Source organism: Aureobasidium melanogenum (assembly GCF_000721775.1).
Source record: "Aureobasidium melanogenum CBS 110374 unplaced genomic scaffold scaffold_8, whole genome shotgun sequence".
In the NCBI taxonomy this organism is placed as follows: Eukaryota; Fungi; Ascomycota; class Dothideomycetes; order Dothideales; family Saccotheciaceae; genus Aureobasidium; species Aureobasidium melanogenum.
In genome coordinates, this window is record NW_024470060.1 from 477,106 (window position 1) to 493,995 (window position 16,890).

The 16,890-nt window shown below is 50.0% G+C and overlaps 7 protein-coding genes across 7 annotated transcripts; 4 read left to right on the forward strand and 3 right to left on the reverse strand.

Moving 5' to 3' along the window:
* Positions 1 to 256: 256 nt before the first annotated feature.
* On the forward strand, positions 257 to 3,342 carry M437DRAFT_74772 (FabD/lysophospholipase-like protein; the record flags this gene model as incomplete). The annotated part of the gene is made up of 2 exons (XM_041026299.1): positions 257 to 2,246; positions 3,284 to 3,342. 2 exons carry the CDS (start codon positions 257 to 259, stop codon positions 3,340 to 3,342), a joined length of 2,049 nt encoding a protein of 682 aa, XP_040880544.1.
* Positions 3,343 to 5,624: 2,282 nt separating this feature from the next.
* On the forward strand, positions 5,625 to 6,116 carry M437DRAFT_46993 (4-carboxymuconolactone decarboxylase; the record flags this gene model as incomplete). The annotated part of the gene is made up of 2 exons (XM_041021355.1): positions 5,625 to 5,786; positions 5,847 to 6,116. 2 exons carry the CDS (start codon positions 5,625 to 5,627, stop codon positions 6,114 to 6,116), a joined length of 432 nt encoding a protein of 143 aa, XP_040880545.1.
* A 113-nt stretch (positions 6,117 to 6,229) lies between these two features.
* M437DRAFT_47168 (uncharacterized protein) lies at positions 6,230 to 7,516 on the reverse strand (the record flags this gene model as incomplete). Its single annotated transcript, XM_041021398.1, has 1 exon — positions 6,230 to 7,516. One exon carries the CDS (start codon positions 7,514 to 7,516, stop codon positions 6,230 to 6,232), a length of 1,287 nt encoding a protein of 428 aa, XP_040880546.1.
* Positions 7,517 to 8,086: 570 nt separating this feature from the next.
* M437DRAFT_47179 (uncharacterized protein) lies at positions 8,087 to 9,285 on the reverse strand (the record flags this gene model as incomplete). The annotated part of the gene is made up of 2 exons (XM_041021401.1): positions 8,087 to 8,368; positions 8,422 to 9,285. The coding sequence occupies 2 exons, from the start codon at positions 9,283 to 9,285 to the stop codon at positions 8,087 to 8,089; spliced, it is 1,146 nt and encodes a 381-aa protein (XP_040880547.1).
* Positions 9,286 to 9,988: 703 nt separating this feature from the next.
* M437DRAFT_25466 (uncharacterized protein) lies at positions 9,989 to 11,263 on the forward strand (the record flags this gene model as incomplete). The annotated part of the gene is made up of 2 exons (XM_041019088.1): positions 9,989 to 10,252; positions 10,529 to 11,263. Coding segments are annotated over 2 exons (999 nt in total), but the record flags the coding sequence as incomplete, so codon positions are not given.
* A 901-nt stretch (positions 11,264 to 12,164) lies between these two features.
* On the forward strand, positions 12,165 to 14,252 carry M437DRAFT_47273 (uncharacterized protein; the record flags this gene model as incomplete). The annotated part of the gene is made up of 4 exons (XM_041021425.1): positions 12,165 to 12,536; positions 12,589 to 12,762; positions 12,813 to 13,025; positions 13,080 to 14,252. 4 exons carry the CDS (start codon positions 12,165 to 12,167, stop codon positions 14,250 to 14,252), a joined length of 1,932 nt encoding a protein of 643 aa, XP_040880549.1.
* A 761-nt stretch (positions 14,253 to 15,013) lies between these two features.
* On the reverse strand, positions 15,014 to 16,876 carry M437DRAFT_74779 (uncharacterized protein; the record flags this gene model as incomplete). The annotated part of the gene is made up of 1 exon (XM_041026300.1): positions 15,014 to 16,876. The coding sequence occupies one exon, from the start codon at positions 16,874 to 16,876 to the stop codon at positions 15,014 to 15,016; it is 1,863 nt and encodes a 620-aa protein (XP_040880550.1).
* Positions 16,877 to 16,890: the final 14 nt, after the last annotated feature.

Sequence of the window (16,890 nt, forward strand, 5' to 3'; positions counted from 1 at the left end):
CCTGACTTCCTCTGCCCAGATTCTATATGCAGACAGTTCTGGAGATTCAGAGTCCCAGGATTGGTTCTCGTGGCCGGTCCTCATCAAAAAACCAGATTCCGATGACCAAAATGTGCAATCTGGACCCTCTGGCGCTGGAGACCATGGCAACCAAGCTCGACCAGGTCAGCAAGCGCCGCCTTCTCAAACCAAAGGCCACAAAGCTTCAGATGTCAGTGAGACCCTAGAAGATTCAGATGTATCTGCATGGCGCAGCATGGTCGGAAGTTTTGAAGCAGCCAAGGACAACATCGTCAATTTTGAGATTTCGAAGCTTGGCGAGAAAATCGCGGGCACCATTGTACCGCGATGGGTCAAGGTTATACCTGGATACATATCCAAGTTGCAGAATGAGTTGTCGATGGCTCCAGGTTCTCTAGCCGAGGAAATTTGGCACGAAGCAAACGATCCTGAGATAAATCCCGAGATCATTTGGGACGCACGAGTTCGAGTATCAGATGACATCTGCAAAGAGGAGCGTCATTTCTTAGAAAAAAGGAAGTTACGCACAACTGCTGCTCTGGCGAAGTATCTTGGTGTGCCCGAAGCAGAAATCCACCCGGCTGATGTACCCATTATCGCAATGTGCGGATCTGGTGGCGGTCTTCGCGCCCTGGTTGCCGGCACCTCCTCGTATCTCTCTGCACACGAAGCAGGACTATTTGATTGCGTGACCTACACAGCAGGTGTCAGTGGCTCTTGTTGGTTACAAACCTTGTTTTACTCTTCTGTCGGCCAACAAAATCATGGCCGTATGATCAATCATCTCAAGAACCGCCTCAACGTCCATATCGCATATCCTCCGGCAGCACTCTCGCTTTTGAGCAGCGCACCTACCAGCAAATACCTCCTCAGTGGAATGGTTGAAAAGATGAAGGGTGTTCCGGATGCAGCCTTTGGTCTCGTGGATGTATACGGTCTCCTTCTTGGTGCGCGTCTGCTAGTTCCTAGAGGCGAGCTAGGCGTCTCAGATTACGATTTTAAAATCTCCAACCAACGGCAATATACAGACTCCGGTGCTTACCCGCTTCCCATATACACAGCGGTCCGTCATGAGATTCCTGAAGTTGTCCAGTCACAAGATCGTGCCATGAACCTCAAGGACGAGAACTCAAGGGCGGTTGCTAGAGCGGAGTCCTGGTTCCAGTGGTTCGAATGGACACCTTATGAGTTCTTCTGTGAGGAGCTCGGAGCCGGAATCCCAACCTGGGCCATCGGTCGCAGATTCGATAGAGGGTACAGCGTCTGGAGAGAGAACGGCCTCGCGCTACCCGAGCTTCGAGTTCCTATGCTTATGGGCATCTGGGGAAGTGCATTCTGCGCGACACTGTCTCACTACTACAAGGAAATTAGACCTATCGTTCGCAGTCTTGCTGGGTTCAGTGGCATTGACCAGTTGATAGCCGAGAAGGATGACGACCTTACTAAAGTTCATCCTTTCGAGCCAGCATCCATACCGAACTTTGCTGCAAACATGAAAAGTCTTCTACCTCAGTCATGTCCCCAGAGCGTTCACGATGCGACAACGCTACAGCTGATGGATGCTGGAATGAGCAACAACCTCCCTATATATCCACTCCTACGTCCAGGAAGGGACATTGACGTTTTGATTGCGTTCGATGCTTCTGCAGATGTCAGAAAGGATAACTGGATCAAAGTGACAGATGGCTATGTCAAACAACGAGGAATCAAAGGTTGGCCTATTGGTGCTGGGTGGCCTAGTGAGGAACTCAGTGAGGAGCAGACTCTCAAGGAACTCGAGCAAGCACAGGTCACGACAGAGAAAGAAGCTGTCGCAAAAATCGAACGTGCAAGACATGCAGAAGCTTCCGGTGCCGTCGTGGCAGGCGAGAAGGTCCCGGCCAAACCTACAGAGCTGGGATATTGCACTGTCTGGGTTGGCACAACCGAGGAGCGTGAGAATGACACAGAACCACCTCTTTCAAAACGAGTCGAAGAGGAGTGGGAGCTCATGCGGCCAGATGCTGGTATTGCTGTCATCTACTTCCCCTTCCTCAAGAACGACAAGGTACCAGGCGTCGACCCGCAGACATCGGACTTCATGAGCACATGGAATTTCGTCTACACAGATGATGAGATCGACAAAGTTGTATCATTGGCTCGAGCGAATTTTGAGGAAGGAAAGGAACAGACTAGACGCACGATCCGAGCAGTCTGGGAGAGAAAGAAGAAACAACGTCTGGAGCGTGAGGCGGAAGCAAAGGAGATTCGAAGGCAGACAAGAATGAGGAAGGCCAATAAGGTGCAGCAGTACGGCGACCATGGCGACCAATTCAGCTAAGAAATCCGCATGGAGCATAGAAGTCGACCAGGATCCTAGATTTGATTTTATAATACCCAGCGTGGCATCACGCACTTGTAGCAAACAACAAATACCCGTTCTAAGCATTGAGACTTCACTAGCCTTTCAGTAATTTTCTCTTCGCGAGATTTCGTAAAGATTCCAGCTGCCGAAATGCATAATCGTGTTTTGATGTGAGGCATTTCCATTGAAAGGTCACAGATGGCAAGGGAAACTGATGTCGCGCACCAAGTGCCTTGTGCATTGATACACAAGTCGCACAGATCTGATATGCATAGATGCATAGATGCATAGATCAGAAAGCATAAGTACACGTGACCGAGACGCGTTGGCTCGCGGAAGTTCGTTCAACTTCGCGCTCAAAGGTGGCTGCCTCGATCACATTTTGTTAATGTCAACAATCATAACAAGTCGAAATATTTCTCGCGCCTGCCAAACCAGTGCATTGCTAGTCCGACTCTATCCCTTGAAACCTGCTCTTCAGTTTTCATTGCCTCCGGCTCTATCCCAACACTGTTTGCGTGACTGGGCCTTTGGCAGCGTCGACTGCGGACTTGAGCCTTGTGTGAATGAGTCTCTCTGGCTTTGCTACCGGTGAGGCCCGATTCTGTACTTTGTTGATATTGAGTCAAGGCTGCTCTGCATTTCTCAACAACGCGAAAGCCTGGGCGGGTGGGAACTGCGCTGCTTTCTAGCTCGCAGGGAAACGGTAGGCTTGACTGACTGATTAGACCCCGATGACATGTCTTGCAACGACGATGTTTTCAAGTTCGATACCGATGCTGGCGATGTCTTGTTGTCGCCTGACGCAGGCTATGAATGGATCGTGGGCGGCCACCAAGTTGGCGCTCGGTGGGAGGAGAAAGAGCTGGGCAAAGAACGTTACCTCGGAGGGCCATTGCCTGTACACGGCAATGATAGCTCGCTGCGCTTCTGGTTTGCCATCAATCACGACAAGAATGAGATGCTTGTCATTCTGACAATGTCTGTCAAAACGCGCTCCAAATCAAAGGCACGTCCACGCAGCTTCTTCTTAGTCGTCCCCGCAGAAGACTTGCGCATATCTAGTGCAATCCATGACTTTCAACCACTTTCTCTCGATTCTGTGCCTGAGGCTCTCTTTGAACGCCCTGCCGACGCCGTCTCTGCGAACACGACTCGCATCTTGCATATATCATTCGCGCTCGGTCATAAACGCACATGCGGAGTTGTCATGAATGCGCGGCCTTACACGAGCAAACTGCGCGGTACGCCGCTTGCACTTCTCGATGGCCTCAAGTCATTGTCTGAAGCAAGGCAGTTTGATTTGTATGTGAAGTTCAGCTCATATGCTCAAGTCGGACTTCAACGCTTCTCCAGCTACATGAAGCAGAAAGTAGCCTTTTTCACGCCTCAAATCACTCTGAAAAACATGTATGGGAGCGGATGGGATGGTGCTTTTGATCTGTGGGAGGCTCAAGGCTGGCACGATGCACAAGAGGTCCCATCAAGGAAGAGAAAAGCATGCTCTGCTCTTCTAGAAGAACAGAGCAAAGCGCCGCCAGCGTATGATCCTCGTCCTGCGCCTCCTGTATATACAGATTCCCAGGTCCCACACACCCCCGACGCAAAATCGATACGGTCAGACTCATCTCTCCAATCAAGCGTCAGTGAATCCCCGCCTCCTGTTACCACTCCCAGTAGTGTCGTTTGCGATAGCGTTGCGCCCGGCATACCCAGTACCCCTTACACCCCCTACACTGTCCTCATCTCCGATACGACCTCAGAAAATTCACTATCCGCTCCCACAACACAATCACCACTTCCAACTTTATATCCTGCAGTTGATAAGTCATCCCTGCCTCGGGTCTTCGATCGTGAGATGGGCATGTGGCTCCTCACAGCCTGGAATCTCGTCCCAAATATACACTTTACACTCATCCACGAACTGCTAGCTGTAGCTGCAGCAGTAAACAAACAAGACGTGACTGGTTATCGTGCTGCACGAATGGAATGTGCCAAGAAATTAGCCATCTGCGTGGCCGACAAAATGCAGCAAACCGAGTCAAACAACACAGATGATGATACACGGTTGAAGAAGTTGCGGACAGAGATCCTAGCTTCCGAGCCTGGAAGCTGCATTTCTTGGCTGTTTATGTTGCGGTCCGAAGGTGATTTGGGGGTTATGGAGTTGCTTGGGAAGTTGGAAGGTAGGAGGAGGGTTGCTCTTTCCGCTTCTGACGATGTTGATGCTTTTAGAAATGTGATGGTCATTAGGGCTGCTATTGTTCTGCAAGCGTTGTGTATGGAAGGTACACGGCTTTGCAGAGTTTGAGAATATGAATTTCTGATGTTAGGAGAAAGAAAGTTGCAAGCATTGCCCATATCTTGATTGAGTTTCTTCCCGACTCAAGGCATAGCATTTTTGAAGTGTTTGTTGACAAGTCTAGAGGCTTGCACGCCGAGTCTCACCGTTCTCTTGGACGAGAGGAAGGATTGTTCCAACAGACATCTGGAAGAAGAAACCAACGAATGAATCTCCGTTCTGGGCCGTCGAACCTCCCCGTGTGCTAAAGACAGTTTCAATCCAATTATCGAAATGCACAATTGTGATTCGAGAACAAGCTTAGCCATTGAGATAGCCTTAGGTGAGGTCCTCTCTGTGGAGACCACATTCTTTACGAAAGTATTGTGCATTTCTATAGCTGCACTGTGACCGCCTTGAGCACACTGGGAGGAAGAGAATCGTGCCTGCCAGAGCGCTTGGCACAGAAAATACCTAGGGATCGTTCCAAACCCACTCCTGGAATCTCGTCCGGCGGCAAGCTGAATCTTCGATACGTGATGTTTGTGTCTTGTAGACACTCATCGGGTCTACATTTACACTCGTGAGCGAATGCTGTATGACAAGCGCTTCAAGTCGGCATTCGGCCCTCGATGGACATGAACTGCTCTCGGCCGCGTTCTTTATGTTCTCGCTTTCATGTCTCCAATACCAGAAAAAATATTCTGGTACTTATCCAAGGAAGAGGAGCAAGTCAACAGTCGATAATGGGTTGTTGAAGCATGCAAGTCGAGCCGACGACAGAGCAATGATGCCTCGGACACTCCATTGACTTCATTCATCTCTCCTCGGCTATGGGCCCCGCACCACCTTCTGCACAATGACACCTCCGATTCTCTGACAAGGTTTATTAAATCTATACCACTTGACACTACTACACATACTATACACTCTCCAAATCCACTAAATTGCGACACTGCAAAATCAAAGCTCGAAATCATGGCATCCAAATACACAGAACAAAACGCAGACAAGGTCAAAGAGGCCCACAAAACCCTCTACGATGCCGGTCTAGAAATGCGCAACAAGGTCGCTGGAAAGGAATACGTCGACCGCGCTCTCGAAGCTGCAACTTCAGATTTCGCCAAACCCATGCAGGAGGTACATATCCATTCCCAGTTGTACTTCCTTCACTACAAATTACTCACACAAAGTGAACAGCTAGCTACAGAGGGAGCATGGGGAGCCATCTGGACACGACCGGGTCTAGATCTCAAGACCAGGAGTTTGTTGAATGTAGCAATGCTGTGTGCTATGAACCGTGGTCCAGAATTGGCTGTTCACACAAGAGGAGCACTCAACAATGGAGCTTCTGAAGTGGAAATTCGAGAGACCATTTTGCAGGCGGCAGTCTATGCCGGTATGCCTGCTGGAATGGAGGGCACAAAGATTGCTCAGAAGGTCATTGAGGAGTGGAAGGCAAAACAATAGATCACGTTTTGGTTTTAGATATATGAATGATTGTGTATTATATCTTTGCTATGGAAGTATCATTAGAGCAACAACTAGCATCATTACTGAATAACATGCTGTCATTGCTGCGCTCAGTAAAAAGTGTTAATCTTCACTGCGCCATCAGGCAGCTTTGCTCTCAACACAGCACCAGGATGCAATCTACCATCAACGCCGAAGTTCCAATCTGGCTGGAAGGGCAGCTGATTGATGTTGAGATAGATATAGCCATCAGCACCAACAGTAGCACCATCGGGCCACAAGATTCTAGGGTCTTGAAGGAAGCCGTGGGTCATACCATCGCTAGGGTCGAAGTAGTAGACAGCATTCTGCTCAGGCATGAGTTGGTAAATCTTTCCACTGCTGTCGCCTTCGAAGCCGTTGGCATCGCCACCACGTTGACCCTTCGAGGATACATTGCTGTGTGCCCAGACTTCGGCAAGAGGGTTGCTATCTCTCACACGAAGATTGGCAGATGGGATCGAGTAAAGCGTCTTCGATGTCAAAGGAGAGTAGTAGATTGTCTCGCCATCCATGGAGAGCTGAATGCCATCAAGTCCTTCCTTTTGCCAGCTGATTGGCATTCCGAGCGAACGGTAGTAGAAAGGCTTGCCGAAGTAAGTGGGAACATCGTTGGGCACACGCAAAACGCTTTTGTCTTGTTCGAGTCTGCGCCACGATTCACCAGTCTTGAGGTCAACCATGATGAAACCGTTGCGTCCTTCGTTCGAGCTGTCAACCAGGTAGGCGATACCACCTCCTGAAGTACCAGAGACGTTGGCTCTCAGATCGAAACGTAGATCATTGAGGTAGGAATCGGGGTAGTGGACAGTGCTAGGGAAAGTGTAGGTCTGGTAGATGGTGTCATTTGTAAGGGAGATGGCCATGAGCTTAGGGCCTCCTGGCTGAGCGTAGGGCATGCTTGGGTCACCAGCTGCATTGTGGACGGTAGGTCTTCCGGTGTCCAAAATCCAAAGTGTCTCGGGACGTGTACTAGTCTCAGGAGTGATGTAAAGAGCCTGGACAGAGATGAAAGCAGTGCTGTTGCCGCTGCCAAAAGCAATGCCGTTCCATGTTGTGTTCAGATCGGCAACTGGCACTTGCAGCGCTTGGGATGGGTATGGTGCTTCAGCAGTCTTGTTGACCACCTCTCCGACAGTGTAGGCATAGTCTCCTCGAGTGTATGAGACAAAGAATCGTCCTTTCGAGGAGATGGCTAATCCGATCGGCCATTGGTCATAGTAATAGTGATATTCTTCAATTGCAGGGCCGTAGGTGCCATTGTCCACTCGAAGAATAGTAGAGGAAGAATTCTCATAAGTGACCTGCTGGGAAAGAGCACCAGTGGCCAACAACAGAAGGGAGTTTAGGTACTTCATTTTGGCGAATGGAGTTGAGGTCCGGAATGGAGAGGCATGACTGTTAGAATATATAGACTGACAGAAACGCTACCTACGTACATCATGCAACGACGGCACAACGACTGCGTCACATCATCGCCAATGGGAGCAGCAAATGTTTATTGCTCAATGAATAATGTTTCATTTTCTTCCCCACGGCAGATAGCATTTCGAAGACGTCACATGCAGATCATTCCTCATCTCAGGCACAAAGTCTGGGGGAACACCCTGTCAAAACCGAGTTGGAGGTGCGAGCACAACGGCAGAAGCGGCTCTCCCGTGCTCTTCCTTGCAGATCGAATGTTGCGTCTTCCGTCGATCGTGAAACGTGCTGCGAATTCAGCCTGTAGTGTGGTTGCGTACTAATGTCGAAGTCATTGTGTCGTACTCGAGTAGGCGTTGTGGTCCGACACAGGCTCTCTGGAACGACAAGGATTGTAACACACATCATGCTGTACAGCAATGGCGCAGCGAAACAGAAATGCAGATGGTCGGACGCGCGTATATCGTTATTGTGGCTACAGCCATTGATCGAATGACAGTGACCTCTCAAGATACCTCTTCAACCATCTTAGACGGTGCTTTCCATCCATTCCTCAAGACTTGTCCTACAGGTTGACCTTCTTCCAGCCATTCTGACGGCACACCTATCCGGCTTCCGTCTTTATTGTTGACGTAGCGAACGAAGAGAGAGCTTGCAGGATGGAAGTATTCCTCCCCGTCCTCAGTATATGCTGGAGTTGCCTCCGCAGCGTTCTGAGCAGCAATAATTTCAGCGCGCGTTCGACGCTTGGGAGCAGGTTTCTTGAGCAGCTTGTTGATGGTATCCATCTGGAAAGGCATGTTAGTTGCAGAAAGTGTGTAGCAGTAGAATGAGTACAAACCTTTTCCTCTTCATTGCGCTTCTCAGATAGATTCTTCCTTCGTCTCGCCATTTCAGCTCTGCGCATGGCGTGTTCCTCGGCAGTGAGATGCTTCTTTTTCTGTGCTTCATTGGACAGAGCCATCAGACTTTCGTCCTGCTCTTCATCGTAGACGGCACGCTGGCGGCGAGTCAACTTGGTCATATCCAAGGTCACATCACCCTCCTCGCCGTCGAGGTCGCTATCAAGCTCTTCGTCGTCATCTTCTGCCCCAGGTAGATCCTCGTCTCCAGATTGTAGGTCAGACAACTCATCGTCATCGTCTTCATCATCATCGTCTAACTCCTTGGCTTCGACGCTCTTGAGGTTGCCTTTGTGTGGAGGTGCAGAGACGGCGACATTGGCCTTTGATTTTGAGGTTGCAGTGGAAACTGCTGGCAAAACACGAATGACAGGAGCTGCTGGATGTGGAGAATCCATATCCATATCGTCAGCATCGGCGTCGGCGTCATCATCGCTACCCTCAGCGTCCACCATCTCTGTGTTGTCGACGTCGTCGTCCTCTCCTTCAGCGTCCTCATCCTCGTCTTCATCATCATCTTCTTCTTGGTCATCGTCGGATTCATTATCGAGGACAGTGCGCGGGTTGCGAGTCGAGCGAGCGGTCCTCACAGGAGGTTCAGGAGAGTCGTCGGCATCGGGATAGTCGGACTCATTGTCATCGCCCGAGATGGCCTGGCGTAGCTTACTTGGGGGAGCTTTGACGGTGATGCGCAAGTGATGAGGATCGGAAGTTTGCCTGTTGATGCTGGCGGATGTGCTGGTAGGTTGTGTCAGTCGAGAAGTTCCGGCCCTTGTTGATCTCGTGGAGCGGGTTGGAGGCATTTTGGATGAAGTGCAGCGATATTTTGGTAGAAAGATAAGCAGGGCAGATGGAATGATGGATAATGATTGCGCGTTTGTCGGTGTGTGGCTCGTGGAATGCTGCCGGTTGCCGCTTCCCAACCATCACGTCTTACTTCCAACGTGAAGTCTCTTGGCTGGAGCAAGCATGCTCGTATTTGACCGTCTGTGATTAATGGGGGACCAACCTGTTGGCATTCGCAGGCCGACTCGTTGGAGGAGTTCGCGTGTTTCTGTTTGAATGTGACGGGCCTGCAGGACTTCCGCTTGAAGTTTTCTGCCTTTTATTGGCGGGCGCAGACATGATTATGGGTGGGACTCGTATGCGCAGAGCTTGAGGCGGACGATAGGCGGCGCATACAGTAATTGGTTGTTCACAGTTAAAGCTTCCTTCATCCACGGGCAGGCAGTTGTGGCACTCGGCCCTTGTGGCTGAACTGAGCCACTTCTCCACACAAAGACATGCCGAGGCATCGGCCCCGGTCGTCAATGCTCGCCCACATGCTTCGCATGCAGCAATCCAATCGGTATTGCTTCGACAGACTACTTCGAGCACAATCTGCTCTCGATCACTATGTCCGACAAGAAAGACCTTCCAGCCTGGCAACGCCATGCTACCGACGCCTCCACTCAAGCTGCCACACAAGAACACGATGCGAGCCTCGCCGCCATTGATCGCGTGCGCCGCTTCCTCCAGGATCCCGCCGTGAAGGATGCTCCCTACCATAAAAAGAAGACCTTTCTGTTGTCCAAAGACGTCTCTGAAGACATGATATACCAAGTAATGGGTCCAGAAGATGCCCAGCACAACTCAGACACCGACGGCTCCAATGTAGCCGCGCAACAAGAGTTCCAAGCCAGCAAAACTACCCCCACCACCGACGGTTCGTCCGAAGCTGCTCAGCAGGAGTTTGAAGCAACAAAGAAAGCCCCGCAGCCCGAGACCTACGTCAAGACCACGGATGGTTCTCAAGAAGCCGCAAATCAAGAGTTCGAAGCAAGCAAGAAGAATGAGCAATTGGACAACTACGCCAAAACAACCAATGGCTCGCGAGAAGCTGCCCAACAAGAGTTCGAAGCAAGTAAAAGGAGTCCACAACCAGAGAGCTACGTCAAGACCACAGATGGCTCACAAGAAGCTGCCAACCAAGAGTTCAATGCTTCCAAGGCCGTCTCTTTTTCCGCCGCCGACTTTAGATCAACAGCTCCATCCACCACTCCCCAGCCTCGTAGGGATATGCCTCCTATCATTACTTATCCAGAATTTCTCGTTCAGCCTCAAAAACCTCCCCCACTCGTCACCGTGGGCCGCCTCATAAATGCTACATATATAGCCGGTGCTTTGACTGCTTCTGCCTATGCCTTGTCCAAATACATCATTGCTCCCATGGCCGACAACTTGAACGAAGCTCGTCATGATCTATTTGAGCATACAGGAGACCATGTAACCAACTTCAACGACAAAATATCAAAGCTGGTTTCCATTGTCCCTTCATCGGCGAAATCCCTACCATCTACACCTGCTGATCTGGCAGACTTTGATACAGACAGCATTACCTCAGACCCTACCGAGCTCTTCCACCGCGATGTTGGCACGCAGACTTCGCCTTCACTCTCTCGTCGCACCAGTCTGTCTTCTGATGCTGAGCTCGTCAAGCCTGAAGCAATGCCTCTGAAGCATGCCAGTCGTCTTGACATCATGAAATCTCACCTTTCGGAGCTGCTCGAGGGCGCAGAAAGCAATGGCACAAGTAACCAAACATTGCAAGAAAGCGTCAGCGAGACAAGACATTATCTCGACGGCCTCTATTATACCCCGCCATCGTACTCATGGAACGCAGACAATTCACTCAATGCATCTGATGCTTCCAAGGACAAGAAGTCTGACGCAGCTGTGACCTTGAAGGCAGAGATCAGAGGTGTAAAAGGCGTGCTCCTCAGCGCGAAGAGGTTTCCCTCGGCAGGCAGGGTTGGCGCATAGACCAGTCCTGCTTACGAGCTGATGGCCAGGTGGAGATTCTCCTGTTTCCTTTCGTAAAACGAAGGCTGGCGAAGTGTATTCAATGGACTAGGGAATGCCATGCCAAACAGTTAATGACAGACAGACAATCTTGAGAGTACCCATAATAGATCATGGGTGTTTGGGGATCAATAATTTATGACGAACGATAATGAAAGATATGGACGTGCAGTGTAGGCATGGACTCGTCTTAGACATGGCCGGCCCTAAGCCAGGCTCGTGAGCCAGAACCTGTCCACGACGCGTTGCTTCTAGGTTCAGTGTCGCGTAGTTGAGCCATCTAGAATCGGGGACGATCTTGTTTCCATCATTTGAGCTACGCCCGTACAAAGATTACCATACACCACGGACACATGTCATCACTGTTTCACCAATAACCTGTATCTTGCACAGCACCGAGCCCTGACATACGCGGCTCGCTTCCATCCAAGCAAAAAGTGCAAGAAATCAGGGTTTCTCCCCTGGAATGATCCACATGTACAAGCCTTTGCTAAGCTTTGTCAAACATTGGCATTTGCTTGTTGTTCGTGTCAATCGAGATGATCCACCGTAAATCCCTGATTTTCTGTCGTCATTGCATCCGTCCGAACCGCTGGCCCAACCAGTTTGGGACCAAGGTCTTTTCCAAGCGCGCTTGCCATTGCCAATTCCATGTCAAATACACATACAAGCGAGGCCGCGTCAGCGGGGGTTACGGTCGTAGGATCGATTGTGGCTTGAGGTCTAGCTCTTATGTAGAACCATGTCAGCCACACGAGGGTGTCTGCCGTGCTTGGAGCTACCTTTCTCAATGCCGCACTCTCTACACTTGCACTCTCATCAACACACACCACGAACGAAGATGTCGCTGTCAGAAAAAGTCGAAGGCCTTTGTCGCAATCCTCACAGTGTCTCACAGGCGCTAGCTGAGAATCCCTCACTGTCACCTGGCGAAGCCGCAAAGAAGCTTTACCACCCTGACAACATCTCAATCAGCGAAGGACATGTGCCCTCTGTGAGAAGACCAGCAACTGAGGAGGAGCTCGAGCGCGCATTGCAATGTGGAAAGTTCACCACACCACCAAGCGAGTTGTTCTTGCGCGTATTCCATGACAGCTTAATGCCGCTCGAACATGATCCTCTCATGGGATGCTGCAGTCCCTCCTTGATTGGTTCCACAGGAACATGTCCTCTGACCATAGTATCTGGGCTGCCTGATATCTGCAGACACATGGTGTGCAACACAATTCTAATGGCTAGTTGCATAATACTAACGAAGTCCATAGTCCAATCTGATTGCAAGAGCAGACAAGGAGGTTCTGCTTGCAACAAACTACTGGATGGACTCCGATGCTTCGCGACTCATCACTGACAGTCTCAAAGAGCTCTCAAGACGTGCTGGTGAAAGAGGCGTACGAGCAGTCGTGAAAATCATGTACGATAGAGGAAACGTCAAACAGGTAAGCGACAATCTCGACACATTGGATCAAGATTCTAAAGTCGCACACAGGTTGTTGAAAACCACCAGACGGTATCCGAAAAAGAGTACACTGGCAAGAACATCCGCCTTCCATCTGTTCAAGAAGCACCCCATCTTGACATGCAAGTTTTGAACTATCACAGACCAATGCTGGGCACGTTCCACTCCAAATTCATGGTTGTGGATAGAAAGATTGGCATTGTGAGCTCAAACAACATTCAAGATAACTCCAATATGGAAATGGTGAGTTCAAGGGTTTTTATATACTACGGCGATGTGGCTAATCGCTTTTGACAGATGTGCCATGTCGAAGGCCCTATTGTTGACTCTCTGTACGACACTTTCTTGATTTCCTGGCACAACCCACTCGACCCACCTCTACCATCCTTCGATACACCAGCCGCTCAAGGCGGTCTACCAGCATTCGACCAACCCTCGTTCCGTGGTATGTTTGACGCGAATGGCAACCTGAATGTTCCGGAACGCGGCAACAGTCGTTCGCTGGATCAAGTTGCGGAGGACGGAAAACGCACGGAATTGCCATTGCATGCTCCAGGTGATCCTCACTATGATGTAGACATTGCAGCTGAGGTTACTCGTATGCAATCTGTCATGTCACCTCGAGATGGTGAGACTGGCCCGGAAGTCGCAGCCCGTCATCTCAATCGTGGCAGGCGTCTAGACGTCAAAGCCACGATCCAAGGAGAGTATGCCCCTGGCGAGGAGATGACGCCCTACATCCCACACAAGGTGCATGAGCTCGTTCCGATGGCAGTGGTCAATCGCAAGCCATACGGCGCAACCAACCACAATGGTGTGTTCATGCCACAAAATGAGGCATGGCTGTCTGCTGTACGCAACGCCAAACGCGATGTGTTCATTCAAACACCCGACCTTAATGCCGCGCCTCTACTTCCCGAACTCCTGGCCGCTGTACGTCGCGGAGTCGAAGTGACATATTACGTATGTCTGGGATACAACGATGCAGGCGAGCTTCTCCCCTTCCAAGGAGGACATAATGAAGGCGTAGCGAACAAGCTATACACATCTCTCACCAAAGATGAAGATGCAGCGCGCAATCTTCTAAACATACACTACTACACCGCCAAAGATCAGGTCGCTCCTATTCACGACAGCTTCAAACAGCGCTCCTGCCACGTCAAACTCATGATTGTAGACGGACACCTCGGTATCATGGGCAATGGCAACCAAGACACACAATCTTGGTATCACAGCCAGGAAGTCAACATCATGGTTGACAGCGCTGAAATTGTCGGCAAGTGGCGTGAGGGAGTCGAAAGAAACCAGAATACTGGCAAACTAGGCAAAGCCAGCAACGTGGATGGCATCTGGCGCGACGCTAGCGGTAATCAGGCCAAGGGAGCCATTGGTGTGGACGCTGGAAAGATGGCTTGGGCGAAGGGTATCGTGGGTGCCGTGCAAAGAGTCAGAGGTGCTGGAGGTTTCTAAGGATTCTGCGGCAGTGCAGGCTGATGATGAGCAAAGGACGACGATCATGACATGACGAAGAGAACGGATAAGGAGTAGTGACAGTATTCTAACCGTTTCACGCTAGATGATAATTATCGTGTTGTTTCAAGCAATGGACCATTCTCACTTGATCGAGCTGCGACCACAAAGCATAGCTACAAAACCCCGTCCTCTCGTCATTCCTGACTCTGTTATCGGATCACCAAGAGTTGGACTATTCTATCAACTTCGTTCGCCTGGAATCACTGTGCTCAGGGCAATATGCATATCAATCTGCTTGAGTCGCTCGGTCAGGGAGTGTATGGGACACCAAGTCTCGCCCTCACGTCCATAACCATGAGGCTTTCCGGGGCATTTCTCTTGGGGAAGACTACCAAGATCGTTGATTGTCTGCACTCACGTTTGGGCGATTGGTCATGCGATGAGATGGGAAACATGGTCTTTGACTTCTTGCGGGCACAACACTCGTGACGAACGGCGTCATTGAACATGAAAGTCCTGGTCTTGATTCCTTTATACATATGGCAACCCATGCTGTGCTTGACACGTATCACAATGTAGGAACAGCTAGAAGTTGCCTTGATTCCTGATCGTTCACAGATGTAGGTTCGATTCTCTCAAACACTGCATGCAAGGAAACAGGGCCTGTAAAAATGCATAGTACTTTTTATATGATTGAAACTGACCGGTGAGAGATAAAGAATTTCAGACAAAGTCCAACATCGCATCCTGCAGTTCCGTCAATTCTTGAGACTCCTTAGCATCTCCTTCAACTCTTCAATCTCTTTTCTCAACGCCTTGACCTCAACGAGGGTGCTGTCGACCTCGACATTGGGTTTGGTTTCGTCGCACTTCTTGGCCCAGCCATCGCCTTCAAAGTCAAATTCACCGTCTAGCTGCTCCCACTCTTCGATGGTGTCTTCATCTACCTCTCCTCTGTTGCGGTTGAAGCGCACTTTGTAGGCCATTCTTGTTTCCAGAGCGGCGGTGATGATCAACAGAGGACTGTAGATGGTTGCCATGACATAGTCATTCAGACGCTCGTAGGTCTTTTTGTCCATCCACCATTCGAAAGGCAAGACCAAAAAGACCAATTCGATCAAGTTGAAAGGTGCAATGAATACATTTTCGTCGGGTGCACGCACGAACTGGCAAGTCTTTTGTGCAAACAGAGCCATGTATTCGTCAATAGAGTTGTCAGTGATGTCTTCATAGGCACTGTTGTAAAGGGCAACGAGAATATTCAACAGCAAGACAATGACAATGAAGGTGAAGATGTAGTAGAGGATCAAGCCAAAAGGAGGAGCAAAGTTGTCGAATCCATCGAATTCAGGACTTCCCATGACGGCGTTAATCATGGCCTGAACGACAAAGTTGGTAGCGTCCAGTTTGCCATCTTCTTGATCCAGACCGATGAATGCTTGCAAGAATCCGATACTGACAAAAAACAGAAGGGCGAAGAAGATGAGCGATTCCTTCATCATGACCTTGAGCACAACGAGCATGGTGCCGAAGAAGCGGAAGGTGTCAAAGTAGAGCAGGAGACGGCACCAGAACATGGGCGCCGAGAAAGCCAGGAAGTTGTAGCTGAGCTCGTTGAACTTGTTTCTATCTTCTGTTCCAATACGGTGACCGAGAGCGATCATTCTTGTAACGAAAGAGACGGTCAACAGTGCGTACAAGGTATTGTTGAAAGTGTTCCAGAATCCAAAGTAGTATTTTCCGACCTTCCAGAATTTGGCAAGCTCGTCGCAGACAAAGCCCAGGGTGAAGATATAAAGCAGACCTTCAATAACGTCGAGGTCACCAGTAGGGTTGATAGTGTTGATGGCACCAGTATAAAATCCTAGATAGAGCAGACTGATGAATACCTGGAGGGCATTCTGGTACAGAGGCGCTCGCATACGATCAGGGTCAAGATGATCCCAGTAACTCGTTGAAGTCTTCAGCTTGTAGTCGATGAAGCGAGTCGGGTCATCTTCGTCTTGAACCAACCAACCACGCCACAGATAGGTAATGCATTTCTGGTAACCCGAGCTTCCGATGACTCTGAGAGCATGCAAGTCAACAGCCTTTTCGATGACATTGTTAGGAGCAGTTTCCTCTCCGTCAATGACAATGCTGTATCTCTTGAGAAGAATGCTTTGCAGCAGAAAGCCGGCGTCTTCCTCGGATTCGATGATATGCTTAGCGATCACCTCACAGGCGACAGCCCGGACTTCATGCATGTCAGCATCCCAGAGTTCCAGCAGAGCCTGTCGCTTGAACCATTTCTTGCAGATCAGCAAGCAAAAGACAACACAGGCAGAGTAGTCCTGATCAGAAGAACCGGATCGTCCATATTTGCCAGCGGAGCGGGCGGTTTCGACGACGGATGGAGTGATGACATTGGAATGGGCGGCAGTGATTCTGTCCTCTTCGAGCTCACAGGGGATGACCTGTTCAATCTGATGCTTGAGACGCAGGGCAATTTTCGTGACCTCTTTGGCCGGGACAGCGCTAGGGATGTGTTCGCTGCTGTGGGACGGTAATAGAGCGCTGGCTTCATCAATCATGCGTGTCGCTCCATCATTGTCGCGATTGAACATTGACCTCCACTTCATCGTGTAGGGGACCA